The following is a 22,101-nucleotide window of genomic DNA, read 5'->3' as shown; positions in this document are numbered from 1 at the left end:
ACCCCAAAAAAAAAAAAAAAAAAAAAAAAAAAAAAAAAGCAGGGGAAACTTGTAGTTAGGAGGTGACTTGGGTCTGGTTCCCTAGAAGCATAGCCTGACATGGGGATTCTTGTCTTTAAGTCATGAATCAAGAGAGTGCCCTGAGAAACCTGTGAAGAAGTGAGGAAAGCAAGGTGGAATGAGGACAGCAAGCAAAGATGTGGTTTTAGCTGCAGGCTGATCTGGAGCTTGAGTGACAGTTGCCAGGCTGTGTCATGTGAATCAGGGATGTCAGGCTTTTCACTCCTGGGTTGGCAGTGTTTGGCTGTGGGTTGACACTCCCTGCTAGGATGGGAGTCAGGGGCAGGGAAACCTCTCAGGCTTTTCTGCCCCGAGGCAGCTCCCTCCGGCCCAGGCACTTCCCCAGAGAGGGATGCATCCGTGAGCCATTGGCAGCCAACTTTCATGTAGCCAGGAGATGGGTGGGCCCCCCAGAAAACTCCCCCTCCAAAGAGTTCATTGCAGGGGCTGAGGAGGGGCAGTGAGTGGCCCAGTAGCGTTTGTGACCAGATTGTTTTATGACTGTTTCAGACTGCATGTCAGGTCCATGTCCTTTTGGAGAGGTTCATCTTCAGCCCTCAACGTCAGTGTTGCCCACCCTCAACAGAACCTTCATCTGGGATGTCAAAGCTAACAAGAACATCGGTCTAGAACTGCAGTTCTCCCTCCCTCGCCTGAGGCAGATCGGGCAGGGGGAGAGCTGCCTCGACGGAGTCACTCACAGCATCAGCAGCCGCGTTGACACCAAGATGGTCAGGATCGGAACCTTCTGCAGCAACGGCACTGTGTCCCGGATCAAAATGCAAGAGGGAGTGAAAATGGCCTTGGCCCTCCCGTGGTTCCACAACAGAAAAGTCTCCGGCTTCAGCATCACAAACCAGTTGTCTATAAAACGTGAGCTCGCCATGCCCTCCCCTCTGTTTGCTGAGGTTGAAACCTACAAAATCACCCTTGCTCTCCATCAGAAATGGTCAGGTGTTGGCAATTGTGTGATTCCATCTGAATACCTTAAAGGAAGTCCCACTCTTCTGTAAGCATGTGGGCCAGTCCTGGTGTGAACCCACCCTCCTCTGTTAAACAAACCAGGTGGTGACTCTTTCTTTTGTCCTTTGTATGTGAGGCTTGTTTTCAAGAAATGAAATGGGACTGGCTCTACAGACCTCAGTGACTGTTTCTCATGTCTTCTTCCCGTCTTCTGTCTCTTTCAGTTTCTAGAATTGTATCGGTATGCCAGATACAATTGTATCTGTATGCCAGAGCTGGCCCACAGCAGCACATGAGTGCCAATTGTTAAGTGTCCTGGAATTTTGTGAGCTGGTATTAAACAGCCATTACTAAAAATAAAATTATATAAACTTACAATTAAATAAATTAGTTTAGGAACAAAGGTAATAAGTACTCAAAACTCATTACTTCCTAGTTAATATACTGCATTTTACTATGTATGCTTTGAAGTTAGGTATGCCCATTGGATCTGTGTGGTGAAAATTCTATGTGATGGTGAGAGGGCTGTCCATCTCCTTCCAACTCCACGTTCATCCATCTCCTGTTGGTTGCCTGAAATCAGCTATAGTGGGAGTCTTTACACCAAGGAAGTGGGCAGACACTACAAATTAAGGCTTTATTTTTTTTCCCCTGCTGGGTTGATTATTAAACATATACTCACACACCACTGATGTATCCTCATTCTCACTGTCTACCTTGAATTGAGTATAAACATGCCATATCCAGACCCAGTGCTCAGGACCTAAGACCCACTTTCACCTCTTCTCTAACCCCTGTCCCCCCACCCATGGATGACCAGGGCAGGGTCTAATCACCTCCTATTCTCTCGTTTGGGTTCCACCCCCAACAGGCCTGTGCATCATCGAATCTGTGTTTGAAGGTGAAGGCTCAGCCACCCTGATGTCTGCCAACTACCCGGACGGCTTCCCCGAGGACGAGCTCATGACATGGCAGTTCATCATCCCTGCGCACCTGCGGGCAAGCGTCTCCTTCCTCCACTTCAGTGTCTCCAACTGCGTGAAGAAGGAGGAGCGCGTTGAGTACTGCATCCCAGGCTCCACCACCAACCCCGAGGTGTTCAAGCTGAAGGACAAGCAGCCTGGGAACATAGCCGGGAACTTCAACCTCTCTCTGCAGGGCTGTGACCAAGATGCCCAAAATCCAGGCATCCTCCGGCTGCAGTTTCAAGTATTGGTCCAACATCCACAAAATGAAAGCAGTAAGTAAGCCCCACTTTCCTTTCCCTCCCCCTCCTCCAGTGCCTTCTTTCCTTCCTGGGTAGTCTGCTTGGGCTGAGGTTCCCTTCCTACTTCTTGTCTGTGACTCTGGCACACTTGGACTCTGGACCCTGTAAGACTTTCAGGAAGTGCGTTGCTAGGCAGTGAGACCAGGTCACTGGTGAATGCCGGGCATACTGTTCCACTTCAGCACAGTAGGAAGCTAAGATGATCTTGCATTCAGGGTGATAAGTTGTTTTTAATGAAGACATTGGCAGGTTACCTTCTAGAGCTCATGTCTTGACTGACCCTACAGTGTGGATCAGGATGTCACCAGCACCGTGAGCAGTGATGGTAACACTTTTATTGTCTGAGTGCCAAGCCCTACCCTAAGCACACCACTCACATGGTCTCAGCTAATCCTTATTACAGCCTTGCAGGGGAGACAGGAATTACCTTCATTTATTGATGAGAAACCAGAAGTTTCAGAAAGGTTATGGAACTAGCCCAGTATCACACAGCTTGCCAGGAGCAGAGCAATCTCAGAACCCAGAGCCTGTGCTTCTGGACCACGCACAACCCCAGGTTCTGTGAGAATGAGGTTGTGTATCATTCCACACACATTTACTGAGATGCCGTGAACCTAGAGAAGGGTCATCAGGGCCAGGACTACAGCGAGGCTGTATGCCCAGGGCACAACACTGAAGGAGGCACCCGCTCTGAGGAGCTCCCTCTCACAGAGGCTCTCACCCTCAGGGTTGTGTCAATTCAAGGTCAGTCCCCGAGAGTGAGCATCTCCTTAAAACTTGCTCTCTGGGTGCCCTTGCCTCACGAGAGGAGTGGCATGGATCCTGAGAAAAAGGTACAGGATGAGTTCAGAGTGGCTATTCCTGGGGCTCATCTGTGAGCTGGAGTCTGTGAGTTGTGACAGGTGGTCTTGAACCAGGACATCTGTGATGTGTGCTGACGATGGGTTCTGCCCACAGGGTCGATTCTCATCCTTGTTTTTAATATTATTTACTTCCGGGAAGTAGACAGAACCAGGCAGAGAAATTGAGAATGTGAAATGGCATGGCTGACAAACACCTGAAAAGTGACCACGTGGGATCCACTCCCAGGGTTGCCCATCTGACACCGTCTTGGGAGTGCCCGCTCGGCACCCACCTGGAGCCCGGCTCCTCAGGAAGCCTCAGTTCCTTCATATCCTGACCCAAGATTCCTGCTAATTCACAATAACCGTGTACAAGGCATAACTTGATATATACATGTGTGTATGTGCATGTGTGTCCACTGACACATTTTGATGACTCTATGTCACAATTTTATCAGAATGTTGAAAATAGCCATGAAAGGATTCAGAAATGGAGTGGGTTTGAGTTTTAGAAGACGCAGGGATTTGTTTATCATCTCAGTCACGGTGAAGTGCTGCTGTTTAATCCTGTTTCCTGTAACATCAGCTGGGTTGATTTCTAAATATAATCAAATTGTTAAACATGCTATTACCGGCATCAAGAAGGATATGGCTTCAGTTTTGAGGTAAATAGTGGTTAACTGCACTTTACATGTGTTTAGCACTGTCAAGGCTTTACATCAAGCATGGTTTGCATTTTTCTAGGCAAGTGAGTCAACTTGGCCAGCAGAAGTATCTTTACTTAGGCGATGCTGGAGTCCCTGAGAGCTCTGATTTCTGGACATCTCCGTCTTGATCCTCTGAATCCCAACGTGGACCCTGAGTTTCAAGAGATTGTCCAAGGCTGCCAGCCCTGTGCACTCACACGTTTGTCTGCTTCTGTAAATATGTGTGCACAGCTTGTTTTGCAGGCAGCATGGCCCAGTGGTTAAAGGCACTTACTCTGGAATTGGCCTGCGTGGATTCGAAATCCTGATTCCCCTACTTACTGTGTGAGCCTCGGCAAGTCACTTAACTCTTGTGTGACTCAGTTTATCTTCAAATAGAGATAATAGGACTGTCCTCGTAGGGGTGTTGTGAGGAGCAGTGAGGTGGCAGTGCCTGGCAGATAGTGAGCACTCTTTAAATGTTATCCTGCAAGGCTCTAGGTCAAGGAAGGGATACAGAGTTGAAAAAGACACAGCACTGGTCCTTAGAAGTTAGCCCGTAATCCAGATGAGACTTATAGGATGCAGGAGATCACTTCCCAGAAGGAGTTTCTTCTTTTTATTTTCTTTTCATATCTTGTTGATTTTATTTTAATAATTGCAATCTGTGTACCCTATTGGTGTAACATTTGGTCTCTACGTGGGTGGCCATTTCTCCACGGGCTCCTCTGGGGCTGCAGTGGATAGTTGTAGGTGCCCAGGACTCTATATGCTGTGCATCACTGGGATGGACGGAGTTCTCCAGGGTGGGGTCTCGGTTCTGCGTCAGCCGATTCTGTCTGTTATTTTCATCCACTGTCTTCATCAGCTGGTGGTAACAAATGCTGTTGGTCTGGTTTCTCTCTTGTCCTTTCTTGCACAGATGATGGATGTTTCAGAGGAAATTTTGGTGGGCATCTCTACCCACTTGGCTCTCTTCCACACCTTGACACTGTCTCTGCACTTGTATTGGCAGGGGTCGTCCCCTCCGTCCTTTCCTGAGTGCTTGTGGTTGGCTGTTCCCTGCTTGTGGTTGGTTGTTCTGTGCCTGTAGTTGGTCGTTCCCCAACTGTGGTTGGTTGTTCTGTGCTAGGGGTGGTGGTTCCACGCTTGTGTTTGTTTTGTACTTATGGTTGGTTGGTCCATATCTGTGTTAAGCTCCTGTGGTTTGCCAGCATGAAGCCTCCCAGTGGTCTGCGCCAGGGTTCCTGATCTCCCTACATATACCTTCTCCTAGGCAATGAGGAGCCGCAGTCTTCAGCTTTGTTTGGTCATCAAGTCACTGCTCCAGCCAATGGTAGCCCTGGGATGGCTTAGTCATCCCATCCTCTCACCACCCACCTCCTAACATCCTGGGGGGTGGTGAGAGGAGGGAGGGGGATGCACAAGGAAATTTCTGGGTGATGAATATATTCACTATCTTGATTATGTTGATGTATATACAGGTGTGTATATAGGTTCAAAACTAGGCAAATTTACACCTTAGATATGTACAGATTATTGTAATTCAATTATTGCTCAGTAGAGCTGCTTAAAAATTATGTTCTCTGTAAGAAAACAAACAATTTCGGAAAGAAAAGAACAATTTTTGGTGAGGGAGAGTAGTTTATTACTGACATTGTTTAGAAATCCTAGAGCATAGTGACAATAAAAACAAGCCTGGATTTACTCAGATTTATTATTGTTTTAAAATTCTCTGTTCCCCTTTATTCTCTCACAGGGAATGAAATATCCCCACTGCCCTGACCTGGATAGGCCACTGCATGACTCCAAGTCACTTAGCAAGAAGGTGTCCTAATCTATGTGGGATTTGTGGCCTCCAAACACTGTTATGGAGGCTGGGGTTGGTGATTTTCTGTACGGCGAGTTTTTGTCCCTTCTGAGGGTCTTTAGTTGTTTACAGCATAAGGTAGGTTACAACACACACCACTAAGAGGTAGATGGCTGGAAGCAATTCATTTGTGTGCCCTTTTGGTGGGTGCCCTGCCACCCCATACACATCATGCCTCTCCTCTGGGCCCCCTCTCCCCGGACCCAGCGGTAGTGCTGAGCCCTTTTTCCTCCTTGCACAGGAGATAAAGTGTTAAGGGGGAATTTGTCTCAGGTGCTCACTGCTCACCCAGTCCTTATTCCCAATGTCTGGCTGACTTTGGACATTGAAGGACCCAGTCTGGTCCTCCACCTCAAAGGACCCCACCTCCATTCCTTGTCACACACCTGCCTCTTCCTTTCTTTCCTCCCCATCAGCAGAGAACTTGCAGAGACACACACTCATCCCCTGGATGAAGGAGCCTTTCACAAACTGTCAATTTTGTTTTAACCCTCCCTGTTAAAGATTCAGTCTCTGTGGTTGGCTAGCTGGGCCATTGGAGACCAGCAGATAGTTCTGGAGTCTCTGGCTTTGCTCTGCAGTTACTGTCTGTACCAGTCGTTACTTGGAGTGGTGGATTTCTCTTGGGTCTCTTGGTCCTGCTCTGGCTGATTTTGATTCATTTTCTTATTCAGACTGTGGCAAGAGACTAATATTTTTGGAGTCTTACTCTCGGATTCTCTCAAACCCCCTTGAAAGGGTCTTTTTACCTTCATGGCTTTCTTTTGCACCTGAAAAGGCAACAGGGTGAGCCCAGAGTGGCTTTGGTTTGGGGGAGGAGGATGGTGACTGAGTGGGAACGGAGGCTTCATGAGAAGGGGTGTGCATTGAGAAGGGGATTTGTACCCAGCAAGGACAAGTTCAGAGTCTTAGCGGGGGAGTCTTTAGGAAAAAGCAGAGCATGAAGAAGGCATTCTGACATTGCCACTGTCTCTGAACTTGGGTTGACAGGGGCTCTTCTTTCATTCCTTTCTTTGGTGCTGGGAGTGAGTCGTTGTACATGTGTGTGCAGGTCCCCTTGGTCATAGCAGAGCCTCCCATTGCCTACCCAGGGAGACTGCCCTTCTTCTGTGTCAATGACCCCTGGACAGTGAGGCTCCACACCCTTCAGTTTTGCTAGGTCAGCAAGCACTATCCCCATCCAGTGGTGTCTAAGGGTAGGCTTAGACTAAAGAAGGTGCCACGCTTGACACTTCCAGGCTGGGGCATGCTGGGAGGCCTCGAGATTGTGGCTGGAGAAAGGGAGTGTTTCCTCAACACCCTCTAAAGACGTGTCCCAGACCGACCTGCCACCCCTCCTCGTCTCCTCACGTTCAATCCCTGTGGTGCACGTGGCAGGGAAAAGGGGTTTCCTCCAAACAATTTCCCACGGCCACCCCCATTCAGTGGTTCATTCTGTTGTCTCCCCATCACTACCATGTCTCGTTTATCCATCTGAATGTCTGTGTCCCACTAAACTCCCAATCAGGCATCTTGTCTTATTCCTCTATTTTCCTACACTCAGCACAGTTTCCAGCGCATTCCAGGCCCTCCATAAACACTGTCGCACTAATCTCAGGAGGCAGCCTCTTGTCCAAAGTGGCTTGAGAGCCAGATGCACTACCGAAAGGCACAACCCCTCAGAAGGGGCAAGGTAAATGGGACACGGTGGGAGCACCAGGAGCCTGACTGCTGGGGGAAGCAGACAAGGACAAGAGCGTCAAAAACAGAGTGGAGGCAGAGCTGGGAGGGTTTCTCAAGCCAAAGAGGGTGGCTGTCACAGCAACCATGCGAAGTCAGAGCCTCAGCAAGGGTGGAAGCAGCTGTCAGAGGCACCCTGACCCCTCAGCATCCACAGTAGGACCTGACTACAGTGGGCCCAGACTGAAAAAAAACAAATTCTGAATGTGGGCAGCAGGCAGATGTTACCTTGTACCTGATCGTCTCTCCCCACACGCTACTCTCTACTCTCTCTCTCTGCTTTGCTGACAATATCAATTTAGCTAAAACTAGACCCAGAGGACTCCTGCAGAGAATATCTTTCCATGGCTTGAGCACAAGTGTCCTGTGTCTTAAGATGAGTAATGTGCAAGCTGCCCTGGTTGATCTGGCCAGCTGTGACCAGATGTGTGAGCATGGATGGCTGACGTTGCCCAAAACATGCAGTTCAGCAATGTCAGAGAGCTTGATTTACATTTGTCTCCACCCAACACATCTTGTTTTTCAGTGCTCCATAACACACTCTCATCTTTTTTTTTTTTTTTTTTTTTTTTTTTTTTGTGGTACGCGGGCCTCTCTCTCCAGTTGTGGAGCACAGACTCCGGACGCGCAGGCTCAGCGGCCATGGCTCACGGGCCCAGCCGCTCTGCGGCATGTGGGATCCTCCCAGACCGGGGCACGAACCCGTGTCCCCTGCATCGGCAGGCAGACTCTCAACCACTGCGCCACCAGGGAAGCCCCTCTCATCTTTTTTGATGGTACAATACTACCATGCCATACCTGGCATTATTACCACTCCATTACCTGGAGATATAAAAAATAATTTTGGTCCTCTTGGAGTTTCATCTAATAGTCACCGTAGAGAGAGAACTTCTCTGTTGTCCCACACAGCCTGTCTCTCATTTTCTGATATTATTTCTAAAAGGTTCAAATGGCCCTGCTGATAACGATCATATGAGTTAATAGTAGTCTACCTGTCTATGTTACTCCCTGTAGTTGGAGCAGACTGCTAGCCTACTACCTTTTGCATCCTCTTCTAGCTTCTGGAAGATACGTTTACTTGCTCTGAAAATACCAGCAGACTGAGTGTATCTTCAAGCCCTGTAGGTTTCTGGGTTAACATGATTCAAATAAGGTAGATGGATGTGTTTCCAGAATGTTATAGCAGATACTTCCAGTAACTGATCTGGGTAAATGCTGGTTGTGGAAACAGTTGCATTGCTTCTTTTTCAGCTTTTATTAACCCCCCAGAAGCCACCTGGAGCCCTTAACTAAATGTTGGCGTTGTTTTTGTTTTTCCTTGGGCAACTCCTGCTCTGTGAGTCTTTATTTACTTATTTTTGGCCGTGTTGGGTCTTCATTGCTGCATGCAGGCTTTCTCTAGTTGCGGCAAGGGGGGCTACTCTTCATTGCAGTGCACGGGCTTCTCACTGCAGTGGCTTTTCTTGTTGCGGAGCATGGGCCCTAGGGCACGCAGGCTTCAGTAGTTGTGGCGCGTGAGCTCAGTAGTTGTGGCTCGTGGGCGTAGTTGCTCCGCGGCATGTGGGATCTTCCCGGACCAGGGATCAAACCCATGTCCCCTGCATTGGCAGGCGGATTCTTAACCACTGCGCCACCAGGGAAGCCCCTCTGTGAGTCTTTAATTTGTCCTGGAAGAGTTGACACATTGTGGCCTCTGACTTATCCCCATGGATAAGTAAGAAATCTCAGGAGTTCCCTGGTGGCCTAGTGGTTAGGATTTGGCGTTCACTCCCTTGGCCTGGGTTCAGTCCCTGGTCGGGGAAGTAAGATCCTGCAAGCCTCGAGGTGCGGCCAAAAATTTTTTTCTTTCAAGAGAGAGGCAAAGGGAATCTTAGGATGATGGTACAAGGGGACCCAAGACCATACCTGGGCCCCTTTAGATGAGAGCAGTTGAGAAGGCTCTGGAGAGACTTTTCAGAAAGATAGCTTGATGATATACCTAATGTTCTCATAGGTATTGAAAGGAGATTTATACAAGTGGGGGAGAGTTTGGGTGTCAAATTACTGATAAGGACATAGAAACTAAGGAAATGATTTAAATGGCAATGACTAATTCTAGGGAAGTAAAATCTTGTGCAAGAAAGAGAATCAATAGCATGGAAATAACGTGACTGTGTAAACACTGTGTTACTATTGTTTACATAGTCATGATAACACCAACACAGAATAATGATCTAACATTAAAAATATGATGGTAAAGATTGGGAAGATGGGTGGATAGCAAGTGTGTGGTTTGGATGTTTGCTGGGCATGTGTACTGTGGGTGTGTGTATGTTGTATACGAGGTGTGGGGTGTGGGCAGGGGGACATGAGTGTGGGTGAAGGAGAGGAAATCCTCATCTTCTTTTGTGGGAAACCAACAAATAATACCTGAAACAGGCTCCCCTGGTGGCGCAGTGGTTAAGAAATCAAGCCAATGCAGGGGACACAGGTTCGAGCCCTGGTGCGGGAATATCCCACATGCTGCGGAGCAACTGAGCCCGTGCGCCACAACCACTGAGCCTGCACTCTAGAGCCCACGAGCCACAACTACTGAGCCCGCGTGCCTAGAGCCCGAGCTCCACAACAAGAGAAGCCACTGCGATGGGAAGCCTGCGCACCGCAACGAAGAGTAGCCCCCGCTCACCACAACTAGAGAAAGCCCATGCGCAGCAATGATGACACAACGCAGCCAAAGATTAATTAATTAATTAATTAATTATTTTAAAAACCCTGAAACAGAAATATCTAGAAGCAGCAAAGAAGCATGTTGTTGGGTGCTGTGGATGTAATTGTAAAGAGAACCTGCTAAAAGAGTTGAAAGTTGTTATTCTGGGGAGTGGTCACAGTGGGGAGGGAGTTTTGTTTTCATAACAAACCTTAGAAAACTATTTGATTCGTTAAACCAGTGGTTCTCAGGCAGGAGCAATTTGCCCCCCAAGGGACATGTGACAATGTCTGAAGACATTTCTGGTTGTTATAATGGAGGGCCATAGGGGTGCTACTGGCATCTAGTGGGTGGAGGCCAGGGATGCTGCTAAACATCTTACAGTGCACAGGACAGCCCCACAACGAAGAATTACCCTGCCCCAAATGTCAATAGTGCCAAGCCAGAGAAACCCTGCTTTAAATTCTGTGCGTGCACTACTTTGATACCGTACAAATTAGGAAAGACGGAGGGGGTAGGGAGCCTCCTGCAACCTGTGATTGGACCTCGATAAGGGTGAGTGGGGTTTCAGAAACAAAAGGGCTCCTAACACAGCCAGGGTAGGGGTAGGGAGGGTTTCCCAGAGGTAACAACGAAGATAATTTTTTTTTTTTTTTTTTTTTTTTAAATCATTGTACTGGAACCCTACTATTATGAAATTAATACCTTAAAGGATTAGTTTCAGAGAAAGAAGTTCTAAAAATTAAGTTAATTCCTCTCACTGTTGTGGCCTCTCCCGTTGCGGAGCACAGGCTCCGGACGCGCAGGCTCAATGGCCACGGCTCACGGGCCCAGCCGCTCCACGGCATTTGGGATCTTCCCGGACCGGGGCACGAACCCGTGTCCCCTGCATCGGCAGGCAGACTCTCGACCACCGCGCCGCCGGGAAGCCCAACAAAGATAAATTTTAAAGGACAGTAAGATATGAGCTGAATGTGGGGCTAGGAGACTGAAAAGCTAACCATTTTCTAAATCAAATCATATTTAAGTTAACAACATTAGCATATATACTCCAGCTCTGGGTATGTCATCTCTCTGATTAAAGCACTATTAGAACTTACAGTAAAATTTACCTAGACATAAGCAATAAGAACTAAAGAAAGGAGTCAGCAGATATGACAACCATAAGACATTTCCCTAATTTTGCTCCTAATTTGACACCGAGATCCCTGGCAGCCAGTTCAAAAGGAACAATTCTATTAAGTATATGGTTTCTGTTACCAGGAAGGAGGAAGCCTAGCAGACTCTCTTGGGAAACAGAGCTTTCCCATCTGGCACGGGACTTATTTATTCACTGGAGCTGCAGGCAGAGAGACTAAGAGACCTGATAGACACATCGGCAACACCCATGACTTGCAAAGGCAGCACCACCTTGCATAGGCATCTTCCTAACTTGATGGCTTCTGTAAAAGCAGAACGAATGAAATTAAAAAGCAACTCAGTAAAAAGAGATTTCCAGGGGTTCATAGTGTAGAGCTTTCTGGAGATGACATTATAAAGTGAAATGACTCTTTTATAAAGTAGTCTGGTAATCCATTCTAAATAGTTGAGAAAAGATTCCTATTCTCTCACCTAACAATCAGTTCTGGGATTTTATCCTGAGGAAATAGATAAAAACTAAACATGCGCATGTGCACGTGCTTATTAGAATAAGCGCATGTGCTTATTAGAATCTTTTACTTCTAGAAGTGACCTAAAACAACAATAATTGGACAGTTTTTCCAAATTATATAAGAAATACATACATATTTTCTAACTAGAAATTCAAACATCACAGACGAAGCTAAAATCGCCCCTGACCATCCGTATTGTCCCTACTTCCAGGCCCCCCCTCCTAGGGTAACCACAATTATGGGTTTGTTATTTTCTCTCCAAATCCTTTTTCTCTTCATTTAAATATTAAGTACATACATACATAAGTATGTACATGTAGAAATCACTATTTCATTTTACATAGAGACTTCATAATCAAATGGTGTCGTAGTCTAAATATGGTTCTACAACTTGCTGTTTTACCTAATACTATATCTTGGAGGTTCTTATATCAGTATATTTAGTTCGCCCTCATTCTTTTTAACTGCTGTGTAATATTCCATTGGTGAAAGTTTCATGGTCTGTTTAACTATTCCAGTATTACTGCAGTCACTGTCACAGCACTGACATACACATGAGGGCATATATACCCATGTCACACTGCTGGGTTATAGGGGGTGTAGGGTTTTTATTTTTATACCATACACTTTCTTTTACTTTGCTTTTCTCTAATTATAAGTAGTATTACAAGTGATATTAACAACACTTCATATTTTGGCTATTTGGACTTGTATATTTCCTTTACTGTGAACTTCTCCATCATCCTATGTAGAAAATATTTTCTCCCAGTGTGTCCCTTGTCCTTTAAACATTATGGTACCTGAGTCAGGAAGATATTTTAATCTTTATTTTTTTTTCTTTTTGCTTTTATAACTTGTGTTTATTCCACAGTTATAAAGATATTCTCTTTGTTTTTATTTTGGTGACTGCTCTGAAGAGCTAGTGTAATCTTATTCTTCTACTAATGGGAGAGACCGTTCTCCTGGCCCAGCCTATGGAATACGTCATCTTTTTGTCATTTACTTGAACTGTAGCATTTATCAGAGATTAAATTATAATATCTATGGTTCCATCCTGTCCGTGAATCTTGTAGCCCTGCACTAATACCAGCTGTTGCTAATTACTCTTCATAGAGGGAGAATATTTAAATAGGTGATGCTAAATCTCACTTAGATGACTAAGATTAATGAATATTTTAAAAGCTTAGTGAATATGAAAACTATATGGTCAGATAAGTGTATCTGTATAAAATAATAAAGTAAAATCTGAGTATAAAATTTTATATACACCATACTGTTAAATAGGCGAAAATATGCATGCGTACGCACAAGGACTAAAATGAGTTTGAAGAAATGAAAGCAGTTACATAAGGATGGTCAAAATGCAGTCCACTGACTTTCTTTTTAAATTTTGTTTCAAGCTATCATAATGTTTTCTTAATAATAAAAAAATGTCCCAGTGTCTCCCAGCCATGAGAGATTTTGTGCTCATTTTTGCCATCTCACGGGGCTCATCCTGATCCATTCTTCATGCCTGTTTTCTATTTGTGGTTCCAGATAAATCCTACGTGGTTGACTTGAGTAACGAGCGAGCCATGTCGCTGACCATTGAGCAACAGCCCAGCAAACTGAGCCGCAAATTTGTCCCCGGCTGCTTCGTGTGTCTGGACTCTCGGACCTGCAGCACCAACCTCACCCTGACAGCTGGCTCCAAACACAAGATCTCCTTCCTTTGTGATGATCTGACACGCCTGTGGATCAACGCCGAGAAAACCATAAGTACGCCCCCGCCCCTTCAGTGTGCTCCTCCCGGGCTGTGGGAGTTCTCCCCTCCCTGCCCTGTCTTAGTGGGGTCCACTGGGTGGTTTGTAAATAGTATGATCAGAAATGCCCCCAGCAGTGAGGGTGAGCAAGGGCAACCAAGAAGCACAGAGCAAGGTGGAGACACACCCCCTTTGAGACCAGCAGCCTCCGTGGGAACATGCGTCTTTCAGAAGCAAGTGGCATCCCCCGTGTCCATGGTCACGTCTCCTCTGTCCAGCCTCCAGTCGCCCTCCTGTGAAATCCTTGTAGCCTTCCCCAACCTCCCCCATGCGCACGCCCCCTGCTTCCACGCTCACTGCTCACTTGTCTTCTGTTGCATGAGACCAAGTCTTGAGCTCAAAAACTTTGGCTTCTTCCATTTTTTATCCCTTTAGCTACTAGCCGTGCCCGACATGTGCTAGTCACATAGAAATGTTTAATCAGTGGAGGGCAGCAAAACCAATAGTCACCTCCTTGCTGGGCCAGCATCATCTCTGATGTGGATGCTCTTAGGGTCTCCACTGAGGCAGTAGCTGAAGCCGCGAGAGGCAAAGCAGCCAGCCCAAGGCCACCCCATTAGGAAGCGGCAGAGCTGAAACGCCAGCTGAGATCTCCCCAACTCTGCTCCCAGCTCTAACCACTAGGCAAACTGCCTCCCCACAGGCAGGGACACTGGGCAGCAGGGCTGGGTGAAGGGGAAAACCTGTACCCTGCCCACGTGGCACTTAGCATCTAAGACACAGGTTGTCTTAGTTGAGAACTTGAGCAAACAAGAAGAGAAAATTTCAACCCTGAATACTCCCCAGAAGTTGTTCTGCCAGTTTAGTGGAGAGTAAGAATGCAAGAGCAGGAGGGAAGCTAGGAAAGGGGCGTCAAGGAGGCAGGAGCGCAGGACAGAGCGGGAGAGGAGAGACCAAACGGAAAAGCCAGAAAGACTCGGGCTGACTTGAGAGCTGGAGAGGATGCACTTCCGGTTTCCTCCCAGCCTGGGTACCACGAGCCCCTCTTTTGTAGGCTGCCTGGACCACCAGTACTGCCACAGGAAGTCCTACTCGCTCCAGGTGCCATCGTACATCCTCCAGCTGCCTGTGCAGCTGCACGACTTCTCCTGGAAGCTGCTGGTGCCCAAAGACAGCATCAGCCTGGCACTGGTGCCTGCCCAGAAGCTGCAGCAGCACACTCACGAGAGGGTTTGCAACACCAGCTTCAGCTACCTCGTGGCCAGTGCCGTTCCCGGCCAGGACCTTTACTTCGGCTCCTTCTGCTCTGGAGGCTCCATCGAGCAAATTCAGGTGAAGCAGAACGTCTCGGTGACCCTCCGCACCTTTGCCCCCAGCTTCCAGAAAGAGGCCTCCAGGCAGAGCCTGACCGTGTCCCTTATCCCCCACTTCAAAGGTAAGGTGGTCTTTCACTCTCTCCCCATCTCGATGCCCTCTTAGCCTTTCTTATTGGGACATTTATCTTATTTTGGTTTTCTGATCGTCTTAATTGTCAATTTGAAGAGAAGGGAATAGCTGAGTGGGCTGTTCCTCATACAAGATGATGAGTCCTAATCCTGACTTTACCATTAACCTAGTGTGGAAAATTCCAGGAGTCAGAAATAAGACTGTCTGACAGTGGGAGGTGATGGTTGGTAGGCAGCAGAACAGATAATCAGGTTCGAGGCTTTTTTGGAAGCAGGCAGGGCATAAATGAGAACTAACCAAATATTCCCAAGTCCTGGATTCTTGAAGTGGTAACATACAAATCCTTATGCAGATATTTTTATGATTCTGCTTTGACAATTCAGAACGCAGTTTGGAGGGCACAGAGGAAGGAATACTGGGAGAGAGATGAATCTCTAGAGCGTTCTCCTGCATGGGGGAGCAGACCCCTCCTGGGAGGCTAGTGTATGATCTTCTCAGGCAGCAAGTGAGGTTTAAATCGGTCACAACGGTGAACTCTACATTGTTGATTCTAAAATTCACAGTCACCACTACAAATCGCTAAGTTCATTTTTAAATTGACCAAGACCTTAATTCAAGGTTTACCCTGTAATTTTGTTCTCAGAGGCATGAGTGGGAGTGAAGTGAATCTGGCCGTAGGATTAAGGTCATTCCAAGTTGCCTGGTATCTCCAAGGTTACCGGAGAAACTCCTTCTGGGGAGTCTTTGAAAATAAGACACACCATCCTCAGTGTGGAGTGTTGGGGTTTTATCTCACCTGAAGATAAGGAGTGGATTAGTTGACATGTCAGAGACCCTTTCAACTTTGCAACTCTAGAATTCTTCCCAGAACCTGAAGTTTTCTAAATTTCCAAAATAGAAATCAATGTACACCAGTCCCACCATGGAGCAGGGCGTTGGATAGATGTTAGCTCCATTGAGGGCATTTCTGAAAGGAAGCTGAGACAACCACCAGTTTGGCAAACTGGCCTGTTTTGTGTTTGTTTGTTTGGTTGGTTGTTGGGTTGGTTTTTTCAGAAGGCCCGAGAACCTAATCTGAGACTCTATTCCTTTGCTGACCAATATGGTAGCCACTGGCCACACATGGCAATTTAAATTTAAATTAATAGTAAACAAAATTAAAAATTCAGTTCTTCAGTCACACCAAGCACATTCCAAGTCTTCAACAGACACATGCGGCTGTGGCTACTCTCTTAGCCAGTGTAGATCCGTCATGGCAGGAAGCTCTGTAGTCTGGACAGTGTAGCATCATCTCCTCCACCCTCCTATTCTTTCCATCTTGATTGAGTGAAACAACATCTGAGTGGATTCTCTTCCTTTTCCTGCAGAGGAAGGTGTTTTCACTGTGACCCTGGACACGAAAAGCAAGGTCTACCTGAGGACCCCTAACTGGGACAGGGGCCTACCATCCCTCACCTCTGTGTCCTGGAACATCAGCGTGCCCCAAGACCAGGTGGCCTGCCTGACCTTCCTCAAAGAGCGGACGGGCGTGGTCTGCCAGACAGGGCGTGCGTTCATGATCATCCAGGAGCAGCGGGCCCACACCGAGGAGATCTTCAGCCTGGAGGAGGAGGTGCTGCCCAAGCCAAGCTTCCGCTATCACAGCTTCTGGGTCAACATCTCCAACTGCAGCCCCATGAGCAAGAAGCAGCTGGACCTGCTTTTCTGGGTCTCGCTTACCCCAAGGACCATGGGTAAGGTCTTTCGGGGGTGGTGGTGGATAGCAGTTGGTAGCTGAGGGATCAGGAGCAAGACTGGAAGGCAAGTCAGAAAGCATGGATTTGAGTCCTGGCTGTCCATGTATCAGTCAGCTGTTGGGTCAATAATACTGTATAACAAACCACCCAGAACTCAGCGGCTTAAAAACAGCCATTTGTTATTGCTCACATGTTGGCCGGGCAGTTCTGAGCTGGGCTTGTCAGGGTTCATTCACTCAAGCACCTGTGGGCAGCTGCAGGTTGGTTAGAGGACTTTGTCAGTCTTGGCCGGGCACTCTCACATGTCTGGGGCCCAGCCAAGATCAGCCGTGATAACTGGGGTTCCTTGGCTCTCCTCAGCATGGTCTCTTATCCTCCAAACTGGGGCCTGTTCTCATGGCAGAGGCAGAGAGATCCAAGAGAGGCTGGGGGAAGCATGCAAGTTCTCCTGACGCTTAGGTTAGGAACTCATACCCTGTCCCTTTGACAGCATTGGTTTCGTCAGCCCAGATTCAAGGGGTGGACAGGTAGACTCCATCTCTTGATGGGAGGAGCTGCAGGATCACACAGTAAATAAAGGACATGGGTCAGGGCAGGGGAAGAATTAGGGCATTTTGGTAGTCAATCTACTATTAACCTCTTTCTGACATAGGGGAAGTCTGTTTACTCCTCTGATCTTCCTCTGCAGAGAATAGATGATTGCAACTACCCCATAAAATTATCACTGGGGATTCAGTGTTGGTGATTAAACTGTGAGGACCTGGAAAGTGTGACACAGATACATGATGCTGGCATTTTTTATTTAGTCCAGTGAAACATTAGAATCCTTGAATGCCCTCAGCTGTGGGCCTCAGAGCCATGATGAGGATTTTGCCTTTATGCCCAAAGTGGTAGTATCCACTGAAGAGTTTCAGGCAATCTGTGGTGGGGCCATGTTAGCCCTTGATTCCAAGATAGTCACAGAGCACCACAGAGTGTTGGAACCACGGAGGTTTTTTGCCCCAGCCCCTTCCCTTTTGGGTGGTCAGATAGACTGTATGTCCACCCAAGGCCACACACAGGTTGTTAGCAGCAAGAGAACCGACGGGGACCAGAAGCCACAAGTGAAAAGCTCGCCCACACTCTCAGATTAGCTCCTGAGTTTTCTTCCTCTCTTACATTCATTTTCTGTCATTTATTTCTAGTCCTATTTTCTCACAGTCTCACCTTTTGTTTTCTTAATGAACAAGCCAGAAATTCTAAATCCTGGTTTGCTGCAGGGCTTTCTCTCTGATTTATTTTCTTTTTCCTTTGTACAACTGTAGGAGAAGGACAGCACACGCGAAACAACCCTCTCCTTAGCTCCTTCACCTCTGACTTTTGACTCCCTGCTTTCTTCTACACCCTCTGCTCTTCTCTCCTCCAACATGGGCTGTGGCCATCAGGGGAGCACAGCTGGGATAGGCCAGGAGTAGCCTTTGGCATAGATCTGGTAGGTCCCCCAGTTTGTTTTAGTTATCTTTCACTGCATAACAAACTATTCCAAGATTCAGTGGCTTAGACAATGTCCATTTTTTTTTTGCTCACAATTCCATGGGTCAGGAATTTGGATGGGGCACAGCAGGTGGCTCATCTCTGCTCTAAGATACCGGGGCGCCTCAGCCAGATGCCTTGAATAGCTAGGGGGGGCTGGGATGGTTCACCTTTGCTCACTTTCAAGGCTGGGAGCCTTGGTTTGTCTTCCTCATGGAGTCTCCACATGGCTACTTGGGCCTCCTCACAGCATGGTCTCAGCATAGTCAGGCCTCTTACATGGTGGCTGGCTTTTCCTCAGGAAGCGCAGGAAGCTGCCAGGTTTCTAAAAGGTTAGGTCCACACCAGCACAGCCCATAATCAAGAGGAAAGGAAACAGATTCCCCTTAAAGTGAGGAGCAGCGTGCGCGTACGGGGAGGGAAGGAATGGATGGTAGCCATCTTTGAAGACTGTCTACTGGAGTTCATCACCAGCCTGACACCGAGTGTCTCCCCATCTCCCTCCCTTGTGTCTCTGCTCACAGACCTGACTGTCATCATCCTCGCGGTGGTGGGAGGTGGCGCCTTACTGCTGTTTGCCCTCGGACTCATCATTTGCTTTGTGAAGAAGAAGTAGGTGGAATTTCTCGAACTGTCTTCACCTGAGCTGACACCTCCTTACATCACACAGACCAGAGCTGTCACTAATTATTGACTTTTTTCCTTGCTTTCCATTTTCCCCCGCAAAGATCCATGTTAAATAATATTGCCAGGGCGGGTACTTCCCTGGCGGTCCAGTGGTAAAGACTCCGTGCTTCCAGTGCAGGGGGCGCCGGTTCAATCCCTGGCCGGGGAACTAAGGTCCCATGTGCTATGCAGTGCGGCCAAAAAAACAAATATTGCATGGGGTGAATTCCCTGGCAGTCCAGCAATTAGGACTCCAACCTTTCACTGCCGGGGGTGTGGGTTGGATCCCTGTTTGGGGAACTAAGATCCTGCAAGCCGCCTGGCGTGGCCAAAAAAAAGAGAAGTGGAAAATAAATAATATTGCTGGATGTGAATTATGCTTGGAGGGGGGAAAAAAATCCCCTACCTCGTAGGAAAAAAAAAAAAATACACATGCGGTGACATTTTAGCCTGCAGTTTTACGCAGCTGCCTCAGCATAAGTCCCCTGTGAATCATTTACTGTCTGCTCATTAGACTGTGGTCCTCACAGGGGTGATCTTGGCAGGAAAACGCTCACGTAGACCCTGCCAGACCAGGCCTGTGAACCCGCTCCCTCTCCTCGCCCGCCCCCCCACCCCCAGCCCCCTTGAGGAAAACACACTCAGGCTGCCCAGCTTGTTCTCCTCCAGTTTCTTAAACAAACTGTCTGTTTTATGCTTGTTTATTGGCCTCCAGACAAGCACCAAAAAGCCAGCCCTGTGGGCAAGAGGAAGGAAGACCCAGTTAACTGACTCAGTCTCACCTTCCACCCCCTCAGGGTAACAGCTTCTGTTTTATGAGAGGAGACTGTTGACCTTTTTAGACAGAGTACATGCTGCTGCCAGATTTCATCAGTTCTGCTCCTATTTCTAATTAAAGCCATGGGGGCAGGGGGAAATCTATTTCCCTTAGCAAAAAACTAAAAAAAAAAATTTTTTATTAACTGGGGCCATGAGCAAATAATTGAAATTGCTGATCAGAAATGTCTCTGCTGATGAGGGTGGGTTGGCAGGTTCGGGGGGAGGCGTCTTCTCTGTGAAATGTGATTGCACACATCTGGCATGAGGGAAAAGGACTTCTTTTAAAGAAACATCATTGTATCATTCCTCTCAGGAAACTTTCCTGTCTGGGGTGCACAGTATGTTCCACCCAGATGGGAAAGCATGGCATTAGCACTGGGCCCCGGCTTCCTCATCAGGAGGGAATTGGACGAGGGGAGGGGCCAGCACTTGCCTCCATCCCTAAAGTGCCCCAGTCCCGGCCTGGGAATTACCAGCCCCTGCCTTGCTGTGGGGGAGGCCACTGGCTGGCAGGTTCGCATAAGGCTTACCTGTCCCCAAGTTGGGTTGGGAGGGAGGACGGGTTCCTGCTGTGAGAAGGAGGGCAGACAGTGCCGTTGAACTTGGTCATTAAGCATGTATTTCCTGAGGGTCTCCTGGGCCCTAGGAACCAGGAGAGGCGCTGGGGATACACAAGACACAGTCTTTTCTCCTGCCGTCTATGGGGGCAGAGGGACTAAAGAAGCAGGCAAATAAGGAGGCGGTGTCAGGACAGTGTGAGAAGAGCTTGGTGGGGACAAGCAAGGCGCTGTAGGAGCACGTGGGCGGAGCATTGCTACAAGGCTTCAGGCTGGAGGCCTTGCAGCCTGTCTTCCTGGCCAGGGAACCCAGCGTTACAAGCTACATGTACTAGATGTATTTTTATCTCAGAAAAGTACAGGTTCACAATTAGTGAACCGCCGGCCATGCATTATGTGGTCCGTTATGCTAATTGAGCTACTGTCCTCCATTTGAATCTCTGGTCAGCTGAAAAGTCAGCATCCCCTGCTTTTCACTGGTGGAGATGGAGGGCGAGGCTTTGTTTTCCGAGGCAGGGAGTGCAAATGCCCATCCATGTCCAATACCAAAGAACATTACAAACCAAGCATTAATGGTGTCAGGGAGGAACCCGGGCACCCCAGCCTGACTTTTGTCTTCTTTGTAGCTCTGTCCTCTTTTGGAGGTTACTGCTGAAGGGACTGGATCCCACTACTGATGCTGAGTCCTACTGTCCCCATCTCCAGCTAAAAACTAAGATACAACCTTCCTGAGGTTGTATCTGAGTGTCGTATGCTATCATTTAGAAACTAGATGGTCGTAGTTCGTACTCATGCAAAACTGAGATGAAGCATTAGCTACAGGAAAGAGCTCAGAGAGTCATAGAAGGTTGGCCTAGGCACACCCGTGCTTGATGTGGTTGGTTTGGGACACCACCGGTCTCTGCTAGGAAAGAGAGGTTGTCAGATGGCTGTACCTTTGGATACCACACAGGTATCAAAGCAAACTCAGGCACAGAGGGTGTTAACAGTGCCCTCTCTAAACCACTCTCTGCTCCTGTTTCCACCTTAAAAACTGGAGACATAAGCTGGTCCCTTTCTAAATGTTCGCTGAGGACAGCAGTTTCAGTTTCAAACGCTAAGCTATTTGAGGGACTTGGGGGAGACCCAGTCAAAACCCTGAATGATCTTCATTCCAGTAGTGATGTACAGTTGGTGAGCCTCTAAGATCGTTTTCTTCCTGACTTCTGTCTTGTTCCCTTCCTCAGTAGGAAAAAGAAGATCAACAAGGGCCCAGCCGTAGGTATCTACAATAGTAACGTCAATACCCAGATGCCGATGCAGCCAAAAAAACTTCAGAAAAGACGGAAGGACATCGACTCCCACGTGTATGCCGAAATCGATGACACCATGGTGTATGGGCATCTGCTGCAGGATTCCAAAGGGTCCTTCCTCCAGCCAGAGGTGGACACCTACCGGCCCTTCCAGGGCCCCACGGGGAACTGCCCTCCCTCCCCACCCCCCATATGCTCCAGGGCTCCAGCTGCAAAGTTGACCAAAGATGAGCCATCCTCTGGCTTCCTTTCTGAGTCTGAGAGCGAACCGTACACCTTCTCCCACCCCAAAGACAGGAATATAAGCAATGGGAACACAGACCCTCCCTTGCTAGAAACCTACGAGACCATGGAGCCTGGGGAATAACTTGGACCCACCCCTAAGACTTCACATAAAGCAGGGCACTGAGGTGCCCTTTAGGGTTCCCACCCAGAAATCCCGAAGAAGAGGAATTCTGTGCAAGGATAGCAGGAGGTCTTTCTGGATGCCACCAACTTCTGATTTCCAAGTGGACTCATTCCGGTGCTGAGACATTGAAAATGATGAATTGTGATCTGGATACGATCATCACGGTGAAAGTCCTTC

At 47.8% G+C, this 22,101-nt stretch overlaps 1 protein-coding gene across 1 annotated transcript in view; it reads left to right on the top strand.

Moving 5' to 3' along the window:
- The window catches only part of CDCP1 (CUB domain containing protein 1), a 28,582-nt gene extending 6,700 nt beyond the window's left edge, over positions 1 to 21,882 (top strand). Inside the window, exons 3-9 of the mRNA XM_007463897.1 lie at positions 571 to 933; positions 1,895 to 2,263; positions 13,282 to 13,503; positions 14,542 to 14,922; positions 16,301 to 16,666; positions 18,706 to 18,793; positions 21,450 to 21,882. Coding sequence (XP_007463959.1) covers positions 571 to 933; positions 1,895 to 2,263; positions 13,282 to 13,503; positions 14,542 to 14,922; positions 16,301 to 16,666; positions 18,706 to 18,793; positions 21,450 to 21,882 — 2,222 coding nt within the window. The remainder of the gene's footprint in view (positions 1 to 570; positions 934 to 1,894; positions 2,264 to 13,281; positions 13,504 to 14,541; positions 14,923 to 16,300; positions 16,667 to 18,705; positions 18,794 to 21,449) is intronic.
- Positions 21,883 to 22,101: the final 219 nt, after the last annotated feature.

The sequence above is a fragment of the Lipotes vexillifer genome, unplaced genomic scaffold, assembly GCF_000442215.2.
Source record: "Lipotes vexillifer unplaced genomic scaffold, Lipotes_vexillifer_v1.1 scaffold1227, whole genome shotgun sequence".
NCBI classification, from domain to species: Eukaryota; Metazoa; Chordata; class Mammalia; order Artiodactyla; family Lipotidae; genus Lipotes; species Lipotes vexillifer.
The sequence above is the reverse complement of the archived record's forward strand: the minus strand, read 5'-3'. Positions and strand labels throughout refer to the sequence as shown.